The sequence below is a fragment of the Micromys minutus genome, assembly GCF_963924665.1.
Source record: "Micromys minutus genome assembly, chromosome: 19".
Lineage (NCBI taxonomy): Eukaryota > Metazoa > Chordata > Mammalia > Rodentia > Muridae > Micromys > Micromys minutus.
In genome coordinates, this window is record NC_137954.1 from 22,663,891 (window position 1) to 22,686,959 (window position 23,069).

The following is a 23,069-nucleotide window of genomic DNA, read 5'->3' on the forward strand; positions in this document are numbered from 1 at the left end:
TTTTGCTTCGCTGGCAAGTTTTCTAATTCGAGTTCTTTTAAAATCTGGCTATTTCCTATGAAAATGTAGATTTTTCAGTTTTACTCTAAAAAGCAAAAGTTCCAAGCTGTCTGGAGCTTTTAGCAACTATGCCCCAAAAGGCAGCGTTCCTTTTTTTTTTTTTTTTTTTTTTTTTAAGATTTATTTTATGTGCATGAGTGCACTGTAGCTGTCTTCTGACACACCAGAAGAGGGCATCGGATCCCATTACAGATGGTTGTGAGCCACCGTGTGGTTGCTGGAAATTGAACTCAGGAAGAGCAACCAGTGCTCTTAACCCTGACCCATCTCTCCAGCCCGCAGTATGTGTTCCTAATACCGTTCAGGATGCAGAGTAGGGGGAGAGGAACCACATCATTCACTGAAATTACAATCTATTCCCTGATGAGATCTCAGACTGCAACCTCCATCCTATACCCTGAAATGTTCTGGTTTCCATTTAAATTATTTATTTTGTTTTATATGTTATGAGTGTTTTACCTGCATATTTGTATATGCACCATGCTGGTGCCTGGTGCCCATGGAAACCAGATGAGGGCGTCAGATCCCTTGAAACTACAGTTACAAAGAGTTGTGAGCCACCATGTAGGTGCTGGAAACAGAACCTGAAGAAAAGCCAGGACTGTTAACCACTGAGCCTTCTTTCTAGCACCCCTAGTTTCTATTTTAAATACATACACTGTGGCCCAAAAATCCAACTCCTGAAACAAACAAACAAAAAAAAAAAAAAAAAAAAAAAAAAAACAAAACAGGGAAGATCTTACAAATCAATTTAGATGTCTAGATAACTTCTAATGGTAAAAAGGGGTGGAATTACCCTCAACAGCAATATGGACCACTGAATAAACAGTAGTAAATTCATGCAACCAAAATTCCAGACAGTCTCCAAATGCAATAGGAAGAAAAAAAGTAAACATACAGAAATGGAAATGTGTCCAGAACACATTAAGCAGGACAAAAATCAAGGTGCAGAAGACTACACCATCGATAGTCCAATCTATGAGAAATGAATAATTTATATGATTTCATTTCAATTTTTAAAAGAAAATGCAAGCTTTTTAAATTAATCATATATTACTCATTTTTTAAATGGAAGCCCTATGCACACATATTTTAAATAATTTCATGTGCAATCGCTATAAAATCTGGTTATTTGTCTTGGTAACAGTCTCTGAGAGTCAATCTCAATATTATTTCTTGAGCAAGACTAAATGAACAAACCCCTCTGTGTGGACATCCATACAGGGCTCACTTCAAAAGCTGCAATTGGGGAGAGTGTTCTGCGGCTCCTACGGCCTCTTGAACTTTCATTTCAAAAGCAGAGGCACTCAGAAGACAGAGACAAGAACTCCTCCCAGGAGAGCTGCTGGGCTCAGCTGCAAACAACCTCCAAGTACAGTAATTCTGCGACCCTTAATACAGTTCTTCGTGCTGTGGTGACCTCAGCCATAAAATTATTTCATTGATAACTGTAACTTTGCTACTGTCATAAATCATGATGTAAATAACTGTGTTTTCCCAATAGTATTAGGTGACCCCTGTTAAAATCATTCGACCCCCCCCCAATGGGTTTCGACCCGCAGGTTGAGAACCACTGCCCTGGTAAGACACTAAATACAGGTGTTGCAGAAAGCTCTAGACCATCAGAACCAGAGAAATGCCATCTTTCCCCATTCCAACTCTTACCAAAGGTAATCAAATCATACCAAAACCAAAGCACCAAAACATGTGCTCATCCAAAGTTCAAAATGAGTCTTCCTAGGCTATCAAACAAGTCTATCAACATTAACCATAATTAACTAGTATTAATGCACACTGCTAAAATACATCTTTCATTTCACTACTACCAAGTGGGATGAGGCAGAAAGATTTCTCAGGGGTTCAAGGTCATCCTGGACCACATCACCTGACTGTCATGCTCCATTCTTTCTTTCCAGCTGGTCTCCTTGCAATTACTATTTCTTTTTATTTAGTGTGTGTGCAGACACCATAGATTAACAGTAGGTCCTTAGATGCTTTCCTCCTTGGCTCTGTGTATACATATGTGAGTATACAAGTAGGTGCACATTCACATATGTGCCATCGCGTGTGTGTGTGTGTGTGTGTGTGTGTGTGTGTGTGTGTGCTTCCACTTTGCTGTTTGTTGCTGTGTATTTCCAGACTAGCTGGCTTGTGAGCTTCTGGCAGTTCTGTTTCTGCCATCAATCTCCCAGGAGGCACATGCTAGGATTACAGATTCGTGTGACTTCTAACATAGGTTCTGAGGATCCCAACTAAGATCAACAGCCTTGCACAGCAAGCACTTTACCACTGAGCCATCTCTCCAGCCTTCCGCCTTACCTTTTGAGACAGGACCTCGCACTGAACCCAGAGCTCACTGATTCAGCGGGACCGGCTGACCCAGTCCGTGAGCCTCCTGTGTCTCAGCCTCCTCAGCATTGAGACGACAGGCAAGTGCTGCCCTGCCCAGCTTTTTTATGTGAGTTCTTGGGTATCAAACTCAGGTCCTCACGCTTGCACAACAGACACTGTACAGAGTCAACCCCTACGGAAGCCCTGTAATAGCCATTTCTGTACGTAGTAAGGTGACAGAAGGTACTTTACCTCCGAGTCTTTGGTCTGCTGATTACGAACGACTATCAGATTATACAAGATCCTGTCGTCATCCGCCTCTGTGTGAGACACGTCATGAGGCATGCTCCATAAGTTCTTTTCATCATCCCTCTCCAGAGTTGCTCCAAAAGAGGAATATAGATTGTTACCACTGTAAGATAAAGAAAAAAGCATAAGGATTTTATTATATATATGTGTATATATGTATGTATATATATACACACATATACACACACATATATATGTATGTATATGTGTATATATAAAACATATATGCATGTATTATATATTATATATAAATCTTACAATATAAAAAAAGGCCAAAGTTCTTTAACTAATTAAACATAAACACACTACAATTAATAACAAACTAACTTACTTAATTAATCACTTTAGAAATAGCCAAAAAGGGATAGTATGGGTGCCTAGCAACACACACAAGCCTGGGTCTGGGGAAATGACTCAGTAGTTAGGAGCACTGGCAGCTCTTCCAAAGGACCCAGGGTTCAGGTCACATGACAGCTCATAACCATCTGTAACTACTGTTCCAGAGAATCTGATGCCCTTTCTCGCCTCTGTGGGCACTGGGCACACTTGTGGTGCACAGACATACATTCAGGCAAAAGACAGATAGATAGGTAGGTAGGTAGGTAGGTAGGTAGATAGATAGATAGATAGACAGACAGACAGACAGATAGAAAGAAAATTATGATTTATTTTTTATTTGCACTGGTGTTTCTGCCTGCATGTGCTTCTGTATGATGGCTTCCGATCCTCTGGAACGGGAGTTACAGACAGTTGTGAGCTGCCATGTGGGTGCTGAGAATTGAATCCAGGTTTGACGCAGCCCCAAGAAAAAATTTAAACCCTAAGCAACAAATATTTGCACCCAAATATTTTCAATGATCAAGGACTAAGAATTTCAGCTGCAGAATGGGGAGATGGCTGTGTGGATTAAAACACTTCCTGGCTGGAGAGAAGGCTCAGCAGGATGGAGCAATAGCTGCTTGGCGGAAGAGCCTGGTTCTATTCCCAGCATTCGCATGGGAGATCACAACCATCTGTAACTCCACGCCCAGGTATCCAACGCCTCCATCTGGCTTCGAAGGGTACCATTCACACATGTGCAAGCAGGCAAGATAATATTTTGTTGTTGATGGAGCCAGGTGTGGTGGTGTACATCTTACATCCCACATTCAGGAGGCAGAGGCGAGTTGACCTCAGTGTGTTTGAGGCTAGCCTGGTCTACCTAACGAGTTCCAGGGCAGCTGATGTTACATAGCAAAACAAAACAACACAACCACTTGCTGTACAAGGGTGAGGATGGGCCAGAGTCCAAATCTCCAGAGCCCAGGTGAAGGCTGGGTGCTTGGCAGCCTACCTGTAATCACAGCCTCAGAGGATGCAGACGGATCCCTCGAGCAAGCTGACTAGCCATGATATCGGCGACCCCTGTTTGACCTAGAGACTCTGCCTCATCGAAAAAGGGTTATGGAAGGAGATCATCTCCTGGCATTGATGTTGGGTCTCCACATTGCATTTGTGCCCACGTGCCTGCACCCCACATACATTTATCTCCATAGAGACATACATGAACACCACACACACACACACACACACACACACACACACACACACACGGAGTTAGGGAGAGGGAGAAGAGAGAGAGAGAGAGACAGAGAGACAGAGACAGAGACAGAGAGAGAGTTCAGTCTGTTTCATACTCCTTGGAGAGGCTGGTGATGAAGCATCGCACACAGGACATGCCTGCACATAGCCCTATTTAACTTCTGAAGGACAGGACAATTAGCCACACTGCTCACCTCATCTAATAACATGTATGAAGGGTAACTACATCTTAATCACGGAACTCAGGAAAACCGTGGGCATACAGATGTGACTCCTGTGCCCGGTCCTCAGTAAAACCAAGAATAGGTTTTACTGCTACTGGATGACCCCGTGACTAAATAACAAAAATTATGGTATGGCAAGTGCTGTGGGAGGGGGGGAGTGGGAGAGCACGTCTAGGATGCTGGCAGCAGATCCTGGCAGCCGTGGACACTGGGCAGGCGAATGGAGAAGCCATGCTAGAACTGTAGGAGTCGGGTAACAACAGAGCTGCCAGCAAGGGAGGCATGTGAGGAAGCTCGGTGGGTGCACCGGAAGGAAGGGAGCACTGGTCAGAAAGATGAGGGAAGCTGGAGAGGAAGCTCAGGACTAGAGACACACGTTGACACACCTAGCCTTTTTCTACGTTAGTACAGGCTTGGCTGAGCAAATGCAGGACTGTGATAAGCAGCTTTGGTATCTTAAGGGCCATCCTGTGCTACATGGAGATACCCTGTGTCTAAAAAGAAGAGGCAGGGGAAGGCGAGAACAAATGTGTATTTGAGCGGTTCAAGGCCCTGGTTTGATCCTTAGCACCAGAATAAGTACACATATCCACACGTAAGCAATTCAGGTAACTCAAGCGAGAGACAACAGAAGTCGGGGGAAGGGGCACCAATAAAGGGGGTGAGGCAAAAGCTACCTTGGTGCTCTGTGCATAAAGACCTCAATAAGCAAGCTGAACTCAATCATTCATTCAAACCTACACTGGTGACTGTTTATCAAAATCACAGATGTTGATACCCGAGTACTTTGTGTGTGTGCCCTTACAATATTGTAAGCTAAGTACAACTTAGCACAAAATGAGAGCAGAGAGGAGGAGGTGATCCACTGCATGGAAGAGGGAGATGTGGGAGTTCTTGTGGAGACATCAGCCTTTCACCCAAAAGAGGAGCGGAGGAGCAAGGGCAAAGAATCGCACCAGAAAAACAGCTCAAGAAAGGCCATCGAACATGGGCAGGCGATACAGTGACTCACGGGAGGATCTGATGTCAGGCTGAGGACAGTGCTAGTCCAGCCTTCTGTCCTGTGAGCTGTGACAGGTCAGATAAAAGGGCTGTAGAGCAATGACTCTGAAGGAGGAATAAGGAAATGCCATAACTGGGGGCAGTGTCACAATCAACTGTCACATGAAGAGGTCTATGTGCCTTAGTCACTGTTCCAGTGCTGTGAAGAGACACCATGACCAAGGCAACCCTTACAAAAGAAAGCATCTAATTGGGAGCTCTCATGCAGCTTCAGAGGCTTAGCCCATTATCAGCATGGCAGCGGGGAGCGCGGTGGCTGAGCCGGGTTCTTTCTGCCTCCTAGTTCTGACAGCCTGTAAGCTATGGCACCTTAGACTCAACACTTGTATCAAGTTCTCCCATTCCACCCCTCCTGTTACACAGCCACCTGGGACAGGAAGGGTGAAGGTCACTACCCCAGCTGATAGCTAAGAACTAAACTTCTCCAAGGAGAGGCTGACAATCTTCCCAAGCGAGGTTCTCGTCTGGGAGTCTCTAAGCAACCGTGTCACGGCAAGAGCTGAGAGCCTGGTTTTGCTCATTAGCACTAACCCTTCTCTTGGATGCCCGATGGGTAGCCAAAAGCAGGATAAAGCTTGGTGTGCCTGTCTTCTGTTTTCATTTGTCTCCCTTGTCTTAAAACTTCAGGTCAGATTCCAGTTCTAGTCTGCACATGTACATGTTAATCATTCAAAGGATGTCTGTTGAAAACTGGCAACACAGAGTTAATTAGCACTAAATTTACCTAACCAACCTCATCCCTCAAGACCAACAGCATGAAGATAACTCAGGTACTTTCCAGACTGGTGGAACACCCAGCTGTCAGCTTTTACAATATCCTTCTCTGGGTCCCCTGGAGTCCAGCCTAGAAGTTTCTAATGTTCCCTAGACCTATAGTCACATAGATTCCAGGAACACAGAAGCCTCACTCACAGACACACTGCCTCATGATGAGCTCATCCCCTAAGTGGGATCAATTACTTGATGACAGTAACTCAGTGCCCCTAGCCCTAAAGCAGAGCAATCATCTCTCAGGGGCTGAGTTGTCTGTCCCATCGAATCTCCTGCCCCACCCCTTCACACACGCACACACACACACACACACACACACACACACACACAAATGCACACACACTTACTTCATCCAATGTTAAATGGCAGCTTGTTTCATCTCTAAGACACATGATAGGAAGGTTAAAATGTAACATATAAGCCAGGCAAGTGGTGGCACACGCCTTTGATCCTAGCACTCTAGAGGCAGAAGCAGGAGGGTCTACCAAGTTTTAATTAAGGGCACGGTTTTGAAGTTAGCCCACGCAGAGTCTCAAACTCTGCCTATTCACTGATATGCAGAAGACAATGACCTCTCCAGGGTGTCCCCTCTCCTTCATCAGATGCCCCCATCTGAGCCCACTAATCTCTGAACAGCCACACCCACCCCACCCCACCCCATATCTCCCCACCAGGACCCAAGTGCCCATGTTCTTCAGAATTAGTAAGTCTTCTTTAGAATCAGCGGGAAGGTGGACTCCTGCCTCTAAATAAGTGATTATTCTAGCAATGATTTTCTGAAGGCTGGTGAAGGGGCTGGAAAGCTAGCTCAGTGGGGAAGTGGCTGTCTCTGCAGCACTGGTAAGTATAGTGAGGTAAGGCTGTAATCCCAGCCTAGCCTACTGGTGAGTTCTAAGTCAGAGGGGGAACCCTGTCTCAAAAGGAAGATGGACAGCTCCTGAAGAATGACACCCAAGGCTGTCCCTTGGTGTCCAAACATACCCACACAAGTACACGCACGCGCACGCATGCACACGTCAAAGAGAGCCATGGCTGTGAGTTCTTTAGGAGCACTACTAGATGGGTCTGTCTGGTCAGCTCCTGAGTCCTCAGACTTGATCAGTGCAGGCTCCTGGATGATTCCAGCAACTCTATCCGTTTACTGAAAGCAGCCCAGAGAGGCCGGACTAAAAAGAATAAAGAAAACAACCTAAAGAAAAGAAAAGAAAAGAACCTGAGGAAAAGCAGCTCAGGACCCTTTGTGAGGCCCAGACCATGAAGTGCACACAGGCGTGCAGACTGAACTGAGCCAGCCAGCCTCACATGAAGGAAGGGGGCTTCCAACCAGCAGCTTCCTTCTCTCTTCTTCCCTCCTATGACCAGGTCTAAAAGGTTCTAAAGAAAGTGAGAGCAGCCACTTCACCCCTGGTCACCGTCTGCTGATAATAAATATTTAATGAACCTCGGGCATCTGAGAAGCTGCTCAGATGTTACAACCCGAGCAGAAGCCACTCTCGGTCCCAAAGGGAAGGTCTTCAATTCATCTTACCCTCACCTCGGGCAATGAGACCCAAACCGGTCAGGAGTCTTCTTTCAACGCTATAAGTAAAAGTCTGCCTGGGGACAGGGTTGCCAAGTGCCTGTCAGCATGAAAGCCATTTACAGAGGGAGAGCCTGGGGATTCCTCATCACTGCCAAGGACCCTGTGTAAAAAGAAGATGTTGAAAAGAGCTACACGATGCCACACATCCAGGATGGCTGCTGGCCAGAAGTTCCAATGGTCACTGCTCTTGATCCTGGGCCTTGGGAAGGAAGCAAAGCCTGAGTCCAGAAAGGCAGACCTAAAGAAGCTGTGTGATCTCCCCTTGCTCTGCCCTAGGCCTCCTTGTCCAATTCTCCTGGCCAGCCCCTAACAGTGACACTTCCTTGTGAGGGAGCCGGTGACTCTAAGAGCTTGTCCCTCCATCTCCTGCCTTCTCCCTCTGTCTTTCCTCTCACTCCCTTTTGTCCTCCCTTCCCCCAGACTCTTCCCCGCTTTTCTTCGTTCTTCCATCCTTTCTTCGTTTCTTCTAAGACAGTCTAGCTTTTCCTTTTCTTTTTTAAAATCCTACTTGACCCAATGTTTAAACATCTGCTACCCCAGCCAGGCACCATGGCACATGTCTTTAACCCTAGCACCAGGAGGCAGAAGTGGGCAGACCTCTGTGAGTTCACAGTTAGCCTATAGAATGAGTTCCAAAATGTCCAGAGCTACACAGTGAGAGCCTGTCTCTAAAACATATAAACAAACATGTTGCCTTGAGTCTAAACCTTGTTCACTTTTAAATTTTATGTGTATGAGTGTTTTACCTGTCTGTATTTATGTGCAACCACATATGTGTCTGCTGCCCAGAAAGCACAGAAGAGGGCATCAGATCCTCCTCCCCAACCCCAAAAGTGGAGTTACAGATAAGTTGTGAGCCACTATGTGGATGCTGGGAATCAAACCCAGTTCCTCTGCAAAAGCAGCAAGAGCCATTTCTCCAAGCTGGCTTTTCTGTTCTTAATCCAACAGCCAACGTGATTGGGTCTCCCAAAATGTAAGTTAGGTCACGTCGTCCCTCTGCACTGGCTGATCTATCTGCCCACCCCAGTCTCCTCTAGACGCTGGCTGCCTCTCCCCGCTCTGCCCTTTCACGTACACATCACTTGCTCTTGAGGCCTGCTCTGACCAATTTACTGTGAGCACACCTCCCCCGCTGGTTCTAGCCTTCCTCTTTCTGCACACCTAGGATTCCCAGCTTACTTGTTATACTTTCTTTCTCTGGCCATCGTTAGAAGAGATATGAAGCCACCGTGTTTGCTCAGTCAGCGGTTTATTTATTGCCAGTGTTTATTTAACACAGTACCTGACATACAACAGATACTTAATATACATTTGCTGAATTATTGAACACGTTTCCCAAACAGAGCCAAGGCTGACAGCTTTGTCACTGGGCTCCAAGAACACTATTCACGTTGTTCAGCTGGTTGGATTGACAAAAAGAAAAAAGAAAAAAAAAAATCAGGCTCAGAGTCTTGTGGGAGGACCAGATGATAGGCACATGTGTTTCTGTCAGATGACAGCCAGGACTGTGGAGAGATACACAGAGAGGCTCAGAGAGAGGGGAGGAGCAGGGTTAGACATGGCAGTCAAGGGAAGAACCATCTGATCAAACGACCAGGTGGAGATCTGAATAAAGTGAGAGCTATTCCTGCAGGAAGCCAGAGAAAGAACATGCTAGGCAGAGAAGGTAAGACTCACAGAGGCCCTGTTTAACATATCTACAGAACAAGGAGGGGGCCATGAGAGGATGAATAATTTTGTGGTCTGTGCTTACCTTAGAACCATGCTTAATAGCATTACACTGGGAACCACTCTCGAGCGCATTAATAGAGAGTGGACGTACTAGAATATAGAGCGTACAGCAGGAAGAGCCACAAAGCAAGCTCAGCACAACAGGCGAGGGAAGGGAGACATGTGGGAACACACAACGCTGGGCTCCACGGCTGTGAAGCTTAAAGGCAAAACTCGGCTGTGTCTTTAAGGTACACGGAGAGGCGGTAAGGCCAAGAAGAAATACAAGGAAATGACTCTGAGGAAGGTGTAGATATGGTCAGGGAGGGGCCCTGCGGCTAGACAGCTATCTCTTATCTTGAGCACTGGTTGCAGTACTTTAGACTGAGTGTCTTTTGTCTGTAACAACATTTAAACATACAATGTTATGGTTTTTAGAAAACTAAGATGAGCAGGGTGGAGTGGTACACACCTTTAAACCCAGCGCTCAGTGGGCAGAAGGAGAAGAATCTCTGTGAGTTCGAGGCCCACGTGATCTATGTAGTGAGTTCCTGGACAGCCAGGGCTACTTAGAGAGTCTGTCTCCAAAAAAAAAAAAAAAAAAAAAAAAAAAAAAAGGAAGAAAGGAAACTCAGGATACTTCCAAACACTTAAGAAAGTACAGTCTTTAGGTACAATGTCTCACCAAAATTATTTTCTCAAAGGGCAAAAAAATAAAAAAGGTCCTACCAGAGCCTAACAAATACAAAAGTGGATGATCTCTGCCAACCACTGGACTGAGAACAGGCCCCCAATGGAGGAGTTAGAGAAAGGACTGAAGGAGCTGAAAGGGTTTTCAACCCCATAGGAAGAACAACAATATCAAACAACCAGACCCTCCAGAGTTCCATTAAACCACCAAAGAGCACACATGGAGGGACCCATGGCTCCAGCCACATATGTAGCAGAGGATGGCCTTATCAGGCATCAACGAGAGGAGAGGCCCCTGGTCCTGTGAAGGCTCGATGCCCCAGTGTAGAGGAAATATCAGGACAGGGAGGCAGGAGGGGGTCGGTGGGAAAGCACCCTCATAGAAGCAGGAGGAGGGAGGATGAGATGGGGGTTTATGGAGGGGGAACTGGGAAAGGGAATAACACTTGAAGTGTAAATAAAAAATCCAATAAAAAAAGGCAAAAAAGAATAGAATGTATAGTAAATATCTGTAGCAGTTCAAAGATTTATTGGCCCAGCTAAAAATTCTCCTGTATCTAACAGAATAAACTACTTTAAGCAGAGTCTACTTTTTACATAAAGGTGAAGTGATATAATCACTTCAAGACATTTAGAAAGTTCCAGGAAACCTAGATCAGATCACATGATATGCAAGAAAAAAAATATGGCACCTTTTGGGACCATCCAGTGTCACATGGCTAACTAAGAGAAATGTCACCTTCTAGGGACCTTCCAGGGTCTCATGACTAACTGAGAGAAATGTCACCTTCTAGGGACCTTCCAGGGTCACAGGACCAACTGATACAAGTCACAAAAGGAGAACAAGGATGCTTCTGTGGGTTACCAGGGAAGAAAACTTTTAAAAATCATTCTTGTGAGAGCTGGAGAGATGGCTCAGCAGTTAACAACACTGGCTGCTGACTACTGCTCCGGAGAACCAGGTTTAACTCATCTCACCCAGGAGGTGGCTCAGAACCACCTGCAAGTCCAGTTCCAGAAGACCTGGTGTTCTCCTCTGGCCCTCCTGGGCATCAAGCAATCGCATGACACACAGACATTGACGCGGACAAAACACCGGCGCACAAAATGGTGGTGGTAATATGTCTCTAACCCCAGCATTTGGGAGGCAGGAGGGTCCCTGTGAGTTTCGGATAAGCCCAGGCTATATAGAAAGTCCCAGGCCAGCCAGAGCTAGATTTTAAGAGTGTCTCAATAACAAAAGCATCCTGTAAGTAGTGAGCGGCTGATCTCTGAGTCCTGTTCCGGGAACATCCCCTATTTCCCAGCTCTGCTCTAGGTCTCCAGAAGGGGGATCCTGCATGTCTCCCGCTGACTCCTGTGACTCACTCTCTGGCTAGGGCTGTGGCAGGCTGTGCCGCATAGGGGAGAGCCGGGCTTCTCGACCCCAGGCTGAGTGCTCTCAGCGACATCAACACATCGGCCAGAGGTCATGTGAGTCTTGTCTGTAAAAAGGAAATCTCCGACATGTAAGAAGTAATGCATTTCTAAGCCTGGGATGGTCCCCTTCAAAATGTCATGAGCCTCCCTCATCCCCGTCCTCCCTCCACACTGACTGGTCATCTCTAACCTCAGCACAGGAAAAGCAGTTCAGGGACTCTGGACCCCAGGCAACCACAATTCAAGGCAAGTCTCATACGCAAAACACAATTTCTAGCAGGCAGAACATAGCAGCTGGAGATGAACTCCCACGTACACTGGCTGCATCCAAGAAGGGCTCCACTCGCACGACGACACCAAAATGTAACAGGCCTGTGCGCGCCTTTCAGGTTTTCAACTGTCAAGCAGGGTTATCAATGATCCGCATTACCCACCGAACCCACATCTACAGAATTTCCCGCTCGCTAAAATTTACCTATAACCCTAAAATCAACACTAAAACCCACAGCTCTGAGGTCATACGTAGACAGGCACAGAGCAGCATTCCCAATTAAGGCTGGGCGGGAGCACCCTGCTCCTCTCGAATGTGGGCAGCAAGTGCCCCTTTCGTAATATACTTGTCTCAATCAACTCAAAGGTCCTGTGAGTCTATTGCAAAATGAAGAACATTTTTATTGTGACGTGTTTTGCATTTCTTTTTCACTTTTCACTGGTGACCTGCTGTTTACAGTGTGAGAAGGTGGTAATGAGATGTGAAAATCCGTGTGTGGGGATGGGGAGGGGAGCCCATTGGTGCTCAAATCCCCGGGGTTAAACTTCCCTGCGCTGAATAAACTGGGCAAGGCGGTGAGGACCTGTAAAGCTTGCAAAGTAGAGGCAGGAGGATCAGAAGTTCAAGGTCATCCTCAGCTACACAGCAAATGTGAAGTCAGCCTGAGTTATATAAAACCCCCCATGTGTAAAACAAAATAAATAAAAGGCACGTGCCAAATAAACTCCATTCACACATGACCTACAGCAGCTGTTCCCCAAGAGTTCAATGTTCATGACCAACGGTGAGGTGTCATTCCACAGGATGCATGAAAGAAGAGTATTTGTCGACCAGGGGTTTAGTTTCTACTCATCTGGTGTTCGGGATAACTTCACAGAATTTGACTAATGACTACACCTCATGGGTTAGGGCAATATTCAACTAACATATACAAAGCCTGGTCCACAGTGCCTACTACCCCAGGAGCATGGAGGATCAGGGCAAGCCCAGGGAAGATGAAATGTCACCGATGCTTCCTCCTCAACTCTCCCTTGTCAGCATCCTGAAGTAGGCTGGCTCAAACTATGTCAAGTCTACGTGGCCTGAGGGACATTCGGAAAAATTCCATTCCTTCCTAAAACACCCTCTCTCTGGACACAAGTTAATTATCTAGAGCAAAGTGTGGTCTCATTTATTTTCCATAATTGGCATCCAGGCACTGCAGAAAAATGAAGGGCCGCATTCCTTCTCCCTTCCCTGTCCCCGGTGTGAGCATCATGAAGCTGCAGGTGGGTGCCTGAAACAAGCAGGGAGCACAATATTTGGAAGCTTTAAGAGAGAATCATCCACAGTTAGCAATTTAAGCCAGGCCTGGGGTCCCAGCTACTCAGAAGGTCCACAAGGTAAAGGCCTGCCTTCAGAAGAACTAAGCAAGCTTGGTGGTTCTTTCTGCTTCCTTTGTCTTTGGATACCCACACCGTGATGGTGATGCTTCTCAGTCACTAACAGGTAATAAAGATGGACAAAGGAAGTCATTTCCCTGAGTGGGTACCAACCGATGCACATGAGAGATGGTGTTACATGTGGCATTACACCAAATATTCTATGTTGGCCTCTTCCAAGGCCTTTGGTAATGTGTCAAGAGGCTGTATATTTGATCTCTCTAATCTGCCTAGCAGTATCTACAGCTAAAGCCCCTGGGGCCACAACTCATGCTCAGGTGGAATTTTACATGCTTTTATAAAGGACAGAGGAAAATCATGTTACAAATGTGAAATCAAAAAAAAAAAAAAAAAAAAAAAAAAAATGACGCTTTGGATGGCCAAGGCTGCAGCTCACTGGTAAGAGCACTCACCTGGCGTACACAGAGCTCTAGGTTTGATCAGCATCCCAAAACAAAGCAAATACCTTGGCTCACTCATTTTTCCAAAATATTCTGAAGTGAGCTTAAGTGTCCCCACAAAAGGTATATCCAAGTGCTAATCCCCAGTACCTGCCAAGGAGCCATTACTTGGAAATACGGGTTTTAAAGATGTCACTAATTAAAGGATCTTGAAATGAGCCCATCCTAGATTTTAGGGATGTCACTAAACTCAATTCTCTGGTCTTCATAAAGGAAGAAGTTTAAGGCTGAAGAAAGAAACATGGAAGACAGAGGAAGAGGTTAAACTGAGCTGCTACCAGTCAGGAGACACCAAGAACCCCAAAGCTGGAATCAGCAAAGATAAACTGCTCTAGGAGTCGCTTGCCAGGGGGTTGAAACCCACAGATTGAGAACCACTGTCCTGGTAGTCCAAGCAACTGTGGCCCCAATGACACTTGGATTTCAGACTTAGACACAGGAAGAACCATATGGGAACATGTTTCTGTGGCTATAAGCCATCACTTTGTTATTCTGACAGCCTTGATCAATACCCCACATTTCTTATAATTAGTAACTTAAGATGTTAAGGCAACCAACACAAAGGCGCTGAGTACTTGAGAGATGGGCGGCCAATGATACAGACAGCTCAAAACCCCATCTGCATTGTGGCTCTCTCCCCAACACAATGGTTTGTGATGCTGATCCAATCACTTCTTACCCTGCTTTGGGAGTGTGGTCAGTGTGTGGCCAGCGGCACTCAGAACTCAAACCTTCTGTGGATGGTGGATATGATCATGCTACTGTGATTCAGTACTCATCAGACTTCCGTCCCAGTGAACAATGAGTACACGAGCCAAAGAAACCTGTGTGCTAACATCAGGTCAAGTCCTTTCTCCAGGCCTAGGTTTGTTCTTAAACTGTCAGTGTTAGCAATGTCTGCCTCAGGGCTGGGGCAATGGGAGAGCACTTAGCTAGTATGTCCAAGGCACTGAGTTCCATCCCCAGCACTGGGAGAGAAAAGAAAGAGGGAAAAAAGGAAAGAAGAGGGAGGGAGAGAAAGAAGGAAAGAGAAAGAGGTAAAGATCTGGGAGGGAGGGAGGGAGGGAGGGAGGGAGGGAGGGAGGGAGGGAGGGAGAACTTAGGCACACATCTCTTCAGCTAACAGGACTCTCCAGTTCTGGAATTGTAAGCTCAGACTATCATGCCTGACTTCAAAAGATGTGAACCCTTGCCTGTCTGGTTAAAAACCTGTATGTAGGAAGGCTGGAGTGGCAGCTCAGTTGGTAATGGGCTTGCCTTGCAGGCAACTGACCCTGAACTCACTCACTATATAACCGAGATGGACCTTGAATTTGGTGTGTGTGTGTGTGTGAGAGAGAGAGAGAGAGAGAGAGAGAGAGAGAGAGAGAGAGAGAAAGAGAGAGAGAGAGACTGTGCCATCCTGGCTCTGATGGGAAACTCTCTATGTATAACAGGTGGGTCTCAGCCCTACAGAGATCCACCCACCTCTGGTATGGAGTGCTGGTGTTAAAGAAACGTGTCACCACCTCTCAAAGACCTGGAACATCCAGTATTCCTGCTTCCACCTCTCCCAAGCCTCATACTTACAGGTGTGTGTCATCACAATGTTCTGTTTTGTTTTCCCTTAAGATTTATTTTGTTTTATATGCATAGGTGCTGTGGATGGCTGTGCACCGTGTACATCCCTGGTTCCCTTGGAGTCCAGATTAGAGCATCAGATCCCTTGGGACTGGAGGTCAGACAGTTGTGAGCCACCATAGGAGTAGTAGGAATCAAACCTGGGTCCTCCCAGAAGAACAACCATTCTCTTAACTGCTGAGCCATCTCTCCAGTCCCACAACTGGTTCTCAAATCCACTCTCTTATTGGTTATTACTTTGAATTTATTATTTAATTTCTTGACGCTTAGGATTCCTCGCTTATGCCTAGATAACATCTATCTCTTTTGGTCACAGTGACAATTAAAGGACAATATATGCAACAATTAAAGGATAATATATATCACTTGTACAAGAGCCTGAATGCAATATGCACTTTGAATATAAGGTTTAAAAATTCTAAAAACATGGGCTGAAGAGATGGCTCAGTGGTTAAGAGCACTGACTACTCTTCCAGAGGTCCTGAGTTCAATTCTCAGCAACCACATGGTGGTTCACAACCATTAGATCAGATGACCTCTCTGGTGTGTCTGAAGACAGCGATAGTGTACTCACACACGAAATAAATAAATCTTTAATTAAACAAAAAAGAATCCTAAAAACAGATTTCATTCTGAGGTCATCCTTGAAGGTAGGAAGTGCCTGAGCTGAAGGGGACAGTACAGGGACATTATCATTCTTTCTTAAGGTACATGTCAGGATTAGTGACGTCTGTTTCACTACTCATCAAAATTTTTAAAAATAATTTTAAAGCCAGACAGTGCTGGTACACACCTTTAGTCCCAGCACTTGGGAGGCAGGTGGATCTCTATGAGTTCAAGGCCAGCCTGGTCTACAGAGTGAGTTCCAGGATGGCCAGAGCTACACAGAAAAATAACGTTTCAAAAAAACAAACAAACAAATAAATACACTCATACATACATATATACAATTAAAAATATAGGAAATTTTATAGATAGCAAGCAATTCATAAATGGACAAATATAACTAATAGTCAAAAATAATTTTATTCGACTCTTACTCCATTGTGGCTCACTGCGCCAGGTACCACAGGGCATACAAAAGCTGGCTGATTTCAGTCACCAGATGCTGGCTGAGACCTCTAGTCTCACTGGACTTAAAATATACACCTTATAAGTGTGACAGCTGGTGAAGGCAGGAAGAGGCCCAAGGGAAAACATAAAGAGACACCTTAACTTCTTAGGGAGACTTCCCAACATATGCTCTAAAAGGCTTAAACCTGAGCAAAGTTTCTCAGAAGGAAAGAAACTAGGGCACTGGAGAGACAGCTCACCAGGTACCAGTTCTTGCCGCACAAGCATGAGAACTGAGTTCAAATCTCAAGCACCCATGTAAAAGGCCAAGTGTGGCCATGCTCACACTGCTGCAGTCCCAGTGCTGTGATGGGGTAGAGACAGGAGGAACACTGGGTCTTGCTGTCTGCCAGCCTAGCTCTACCGTCACAAAAGCATAATTTGTGGTTTGAAGGCAGGATACCAGATGTCCTCCTCTAGCTTCTACTTACACACTCTGTACACACTCTACACACACACACACACACACACACACACACACACACACACACACAAAGGTGTCTCTGCTAACAAGCATGACATCAGCAGGTAGGGAGCCAGCTCACTGGTTAGCCACAGAGGCAGTGAATGCAAAATTAGACTCCAGGGAGGAGGAAATGTGACGGAGCAGACAAGGGAGCCCAGCATGGCAACAGGTATCGAGTACACTGAGAGAGGACCAGTCAGTTCTCTTTGCTCCCAACCTCCAAAGACACGATAGCCATCGAACGAGACATCTGATTTCAGGATCAGGAAAAGACCAGAAGCCCAATAAAAATACCATCTATATAGGTGTGCCTCTCCACTGCATAGCTCTTATTTCTTTTGCTTATGTGCATATGTGCAAGGGGGCAAGTGTACTTATGTGTATGTGTGGAGGCCCAAGGTTGATGCCAAGAGTCTTCTTAATTGTTCTCCACCTTTTCTGTGGAGGCCGGTCTTTTGCTACCTGGGGCTCTCAGTTTCAGGAAGTCTTGCTAGCCAGCTTGCTCAAGGAATCCTCTGTCCCATCTTCCCAGTGCTGGGATTACACCGGCTGACACACCCACCCAACATCTTACATGGGCTCCGGAGATCCAAGTCCCTGTCCCTCTGTTACCAGAGCACGGTTCTTACCTGCTGACCGTCTCCCCAGCCCTGCGCACGGATTTTAGGGCTGCTTCACAAACTAGGTCCACAGACCATCCACAGTCAAACCACCTAGTGTAGTTATAGTTCCTAAAATGCAGAACCCCAGGCCTGCCCCAGACTTACCTATCAGTCTCTTTGGGGTAGGTACCAGAAGCTGTGTTTTTAGCACACTTACCAAATGTTCCTATTTAATAGCAATAACAACAACAGTAGTAAAGAAGGAAGTGGGAGTCCAGGCAACTGCCTTTCAGACATTAGCATGTGATACAGAGGACATCAGAGAATGGCAGTTAAAGATCACAGTATCATCAAGGTTAGTCAGGGGAAACCGAGGGATGTTTTGAGAGAGAGAGGAGACAATCAGGGCAGAGAAAACACAGAGGCACAGCTGAGAACAGAGACTCTTTCCTCCCCAGAGACACAGTCCCCACAAAAGACAAAGGACCAAGGTCAAAAATCTGCTCAGACTGTGCAGCAAGCTGAGCCTCAGAGCTGCAGGCCCGGGTCCAACAGGAGTCCGAGTGTAGTTCTGAGAAAGGCCTGGAGGTGGCCACACAAACAGGTGGCGATGTGGCCTCCCCTGATGAGAGTAGCTCTTCCGGGCACTACAGCTCTCGGACTAAAATAAAGCATGAATCACATTCTCAGAGCTGGTAAACAACTGTTAGAGGAGCAAAGTAAAAGAAAAGAATCATAAGGAAAAGAAAAAAGACGACGTGACAAATTAAAGTTCTCAATAACAGTGTGAACCATCTGGTCACAAGACTTCACCTCATCGGTAAATGCTACACCCAGGCTCTTTAGAAACAGAACAGCAGGTCCCGTGACCTAGTAATTCCACTCTACGAGCTTTACCCAAGGGAGCTAGCTGAAGCCATGTCTACACAGAAGCCTGCACACGAATGTTCACACACTATTCATAACAGGCAAAAGCAGAAATAATTCAATGGCCACCAACAGGTGAAAAGATAAACATGGAATGATAAATCCACACAAAGAAATAATACTCAGCCATGAAAAGGAATTGAGTATTGATACATGCTCCAACACAATACAGCCTGAAGCCACTGTGCTAAGTATAGAAAGTCACACACAAAAGGCCAATTATGATCCCACTTATGAAAAAATATCCAAAACAGGCAAATCAATAATGCCAAAGACATTGGTGAGAATAGAGAAAGGGATGGCTTGCAGGGGTGCTCGTTTTTTTCTTTTTCTTTTTCTTTCTTTCTTTCTTTTTTTGGGGGGGGTAAAATATACTAGAATTAAACAGTACCAACAGCCAGCTAAAAAGATGGCTCAGAGGGTAACTATGCGTGCTGCCAAGTCTGATGACCTGAGTTCCTTCTCCAGGACTCGTATGGTGCTGGAAGAGAACTAGCTCTCACAAGTGCTCCTCTCTTCTGACCTCCATACATAAGCCAAAGCCCAAGCATGCCAACACACACACACACACACACACACACACACACACACACACACACACACACACAAATAAAATATAATAGTCATAGATAAATGATTTTGTGTATATACTAAAAGTCAACGACATATGTTAAAAAAAAAATAGAGCATAGATAGTTCACCAGGTAAAGTACTTGTCATGCAAATGTGAGAACTAGTGTTTGGATCCCCAGCCCCCACATAAATGCCAGGGAGGCATGGTAATCCACCTGTAATTCCAGCTCAGGTGGCAGAGACAGGGCATCTCCTAAACAAGGCTCTGAATTCAAGTGAGAGAAGAAAGCAATCAAGAAGATACCTAATATCAACCCCAGGCCCCTATATGCACATAGGCCTGCACACACATGTACCCATTGTGATGGTTTGCATATGCTTGGCCCAGGGAGTAGCACTATTAGAAGGTGTGGCCTTGTTGGAGGAAGTGTGTCACTCTAGGGGTAGGCTTGGAGACCTTCCTCCTAGCTGCCTGAGAATGCTTGGTCCATTCCTGGCTTCCTTTGGATGAAGATGTGGAACTCTCAGCTCCTCCTGCACCATCCTGCCTGGATGCTGCCATGCTCCTGCCTTGATATGGGACTGAACCTCTGAACCTGTAAGGCTGCCCCAATTAAATGTTGTCTTTTATTAGACTTGCATTGGTCATGGTGTCTGTTCACAGCAATAAAACCCTGACTAAGACACCCATGCACACGTGACCATGCATACAGACATGGATGCATATCAGTATCACAAACATAAATAAGCAATAATAACAAACGAAAGCAATGAATTCAAACCAGATCTTCTGAAGACTTGGGTAGAAAAGAACAGGCAAGTACCCACAGATATATGTATACCCACTATCTCATGCCCATTAATAAGCTGGCCTTCCGAATGGTTACATCAAAATGGCGCCAGAATAACACTGAACCACATGACGCAAGCCCACTCATACTCACATGCTCAGAATAACATGAAAATTAGTACTAATTAAAATTTATGGGCTATTTGCTATGTTGTCAGACACTCTATTAAGCACTTGGAATGTATGATCTCCTTTCCTTTCTCCCTAAAATCCTCTGAAGTATGTTCTAGCATCATCACCCTTAACAAAGACATGAGGAAACTGCGCCACAAACAACCTTAATAACTCTTGGCCAGTCACCCACTTACGTGACTTGTCCCAGGTAGCTGGGACTCATCAGTGTTTGGCTATGCTTCTCCAACTGATGAGACCTTCCTGTTTTTTGTTGTTGTTTTTGGTTTCTTTGTTTTGGTTCTTTGTTTTTGGGGTTTTTGGGGGGGGGTGTTTTTCTTTTGTTTTGTTGTTTTGGCTTGTTTTGTATTTTTGAGACAGCATTTCTCCATCCAGGAACCCTCTTTGTAGACCAGGCTGGCCTTCAGCTAACAGAGATCTGCCTGCCTCTAAGTGCTGGGATTAAAAAGCATGCAGCAGCAAGCACCACCGGCACCTTCCTAGTTTTTAAACATTTCTTTTTAGATAGGGTTTTGTGTTTAAACTCCTATAGCCAAGGAAGCTTTGAACACTTGATTTTCCTGCCTCCCAACCTAAGTGCTGCAATTATAAATCTGCCCCACCATGCCTGGCTAACTGTATTGTTCTGAAAGAGAGAGAGAGAGAGAGACAGAGACAGAGAGAGACAGACAGACAGAAAAGACGAAAAGAAAAAGAAAAAAAGGAAGACATCACAAAATTCAATCTGCCATCCACTGAGCATAAAGCAAGACAATTTCAAAATAAAACGTACCTAAAAGTCCAGCAATTCTAGGGGGGGAAAGCACTGGAAGAAAAAACGAAAACTGGCTGAAACTAAACTGAAGGCTGTATTTCATAATAACCTAGAGTCTGGAGTCCCGAGATAAAAATCTACACTGTCACCTATTGTCATTTAAATGAAAGGTGGGTAATTTGGTTTCTCCAAACCCAAAGTAATCTCAAAATCTAAGAGAGAAGAAACAAGCAAGCACAGTATGGTAGCCAGGAGAGATTTAATCATAGCACTCAGGAGGCAAGTGGACCCTGAATTATAGGTCAGCCAGGTCTACAGGTCTATGTTGTAAGACACTCTCTCTCTCTCTCTCTCTCTCTCTCTCTCTCTCTCTCTCTCTGTGTGTGTGTGTGTGTGTGTGTGTGTGTGTGTGTGTGAGAGAGAGAGAGAGAGAGAGAGAGAGAGAGACTGTGTGTGTGTGTGTTGTTTCATGTGTGTATATAGTGCCTTGTGTGTCTAGATCTATTTCAAGAAACACCTCACCAAATAACAAGATGATAAATCCAAGGCTTAAATCGCAAGAGGAAGATGAAAAGGAGCAACGTGATCAAACGAGGCTGCTTTAGGAAAGAGGGTAGAAGGCAAAAGGTCACCACTGGCCGCAAGCTTGGATGGACTAAGAGAAAATTGTTCCTACAGGGGCAAGTACACCGTGCTGAATGTGCTGGAAAATAAGAGCAGACAGGCAGGATGGGTTATGTAACTCTCCAGAGTCAGGGCAAGTGTCTGGACTTGACAGGGTAAGGAAAGGTAAGCCGTGCTTGGCTTCGGGAAGAGTTGTACAAGCAAGACTGTATTCCTTCTGTGTCCCTTAAGGAAGAGGCCCTGGCTTCTGAGCTTGTTGTTTAGAATTCCACCCTATATCCTGTGCCCTAATTTCATTCTAAATATTCTGTTCCCTGGGGCACGACTTAGTAGGACTTCATTTTTTTTAAGAACATAAGGCTAACCTGGCATGGTGGAACTTAATTTCAACAAACTCGCCATGGGGACAGAAAATCATTTGAAGGCAAAATAAAAATCACAGTCCCGGCTCTCCTCTCTAGGAGCCGGTACCCACACTGGGGTATGTCTTACTTCTGAGTGCCTTTTTCTTCTACCCCTTCTGCTCATACCTATATTAAAGTATTGTTTTTTAAAAAAGGAACTCAAGCAAAACTGTTCATAGGGTTGAGTCACAAGAAGCCTCTTAGCACTTTTGCTAATGAGCATTACATTTCCTCGCATTTCACAGCTTAAGCTACACCGAACAATCAATAGGCGGTCTCTGGTACAGCCCGCATAGTTTTATCCCTCAGTCTCCGAAATCTACTTCTTTCTGTTATGACACTGGACGAGACAGCCAAACTTTTGGGGTTTTTCGCGCAGAGCCACGGAAACCCACGCTTGTCCATCTCCTCCGATGAGAGCCCCCCTCTGGGAACTTCACTTCCCAAGGGCATCGGCTGCCAAACAAAATCAAGGATCCAGGGCTTAAAACGTCTCGTCCGAGACGCGCAGTGCGGAGCCCAGGGGGACCGGGTGGCGCCGCTGCCGTGTCCTCAAACAGCACCCCGCCCCCGGTTCAGACGACACCCGGGTCCCCACCGCGCGAGGCGGCCCGGTACGCACCTGACCAGCGGCTCCTTCTCGGGCCGCGCGGGCTCCTCCAGGCACCGGCACGGGCAGCAGCAGCAGGCGCTCCGCAGCCAGCGACGCAGCCCCATGGGGAACTAGGCCCGACCGTCGGGGTCCTGGAGCCGGGCGCACGATGGCGGCTGGGGCGCGGGGACAGGGACGGGGACGGCCGCGGCGTCACGGGCCGGGCCGTGCGCATCACGCCGCGGCCGGCCGGGGAGACGCCGGCCGGGGAGACGCAAGCCGCGCGTTTGCCGCGGGAGCTTTTCCTTCTCTCTTTTAATTCCCCGGCGCCGCCCGAGCGCATGCGTCCCCGCGACGCCCCGCTGCCGCCCTCTAAGGAGCGAGCGCGCTCCAGGCGCAGCGCAGAACCCCCGGGGGTGACCGCTGGGCAGCCGGGGTCTGCAGCGCGTGGCTGGACCCAACCGTCCTTTTAATTGGCGTCACTGCAGAGGAAGTGAAAGGTCTCCCACAATACACG

The 23,069-nt window shown here is 46.2% G+C and overlaps 1 protein-coding gene across 1 annotated transcript in view; it reads right to left on the minus strand.

Moving 5' to 3' along the window:
• The window catches only part of MREG (melanoregulin), a 48,980-nt gene extending 26,122 nt beyond the window's left edge, over positions 1 to 22,858 (minus strand). Inside the window, exons 1-2 of the mRNA XM_080933494.1 lie at positions 22,583 to 22,858; positions 2,644 to 2,803 (exon numbers count right to left, since the gene is read on the minus strand). Of these exons, the coding sequence (XP_080789620.1) occupies positions 2,644 to 2,803; positions 22,583 to 22,677 (255 nt within the window). The 5' untranslated portion in view covers positions 22,678 to 22,858. The remainder of the gene's footprint in view (positions 1 to 2,643; positions 2,804 to 22,582) is intronic.
• Between the last annotated feature and the right edge of the window lie 211 nt (positions 22,859 to 23,069).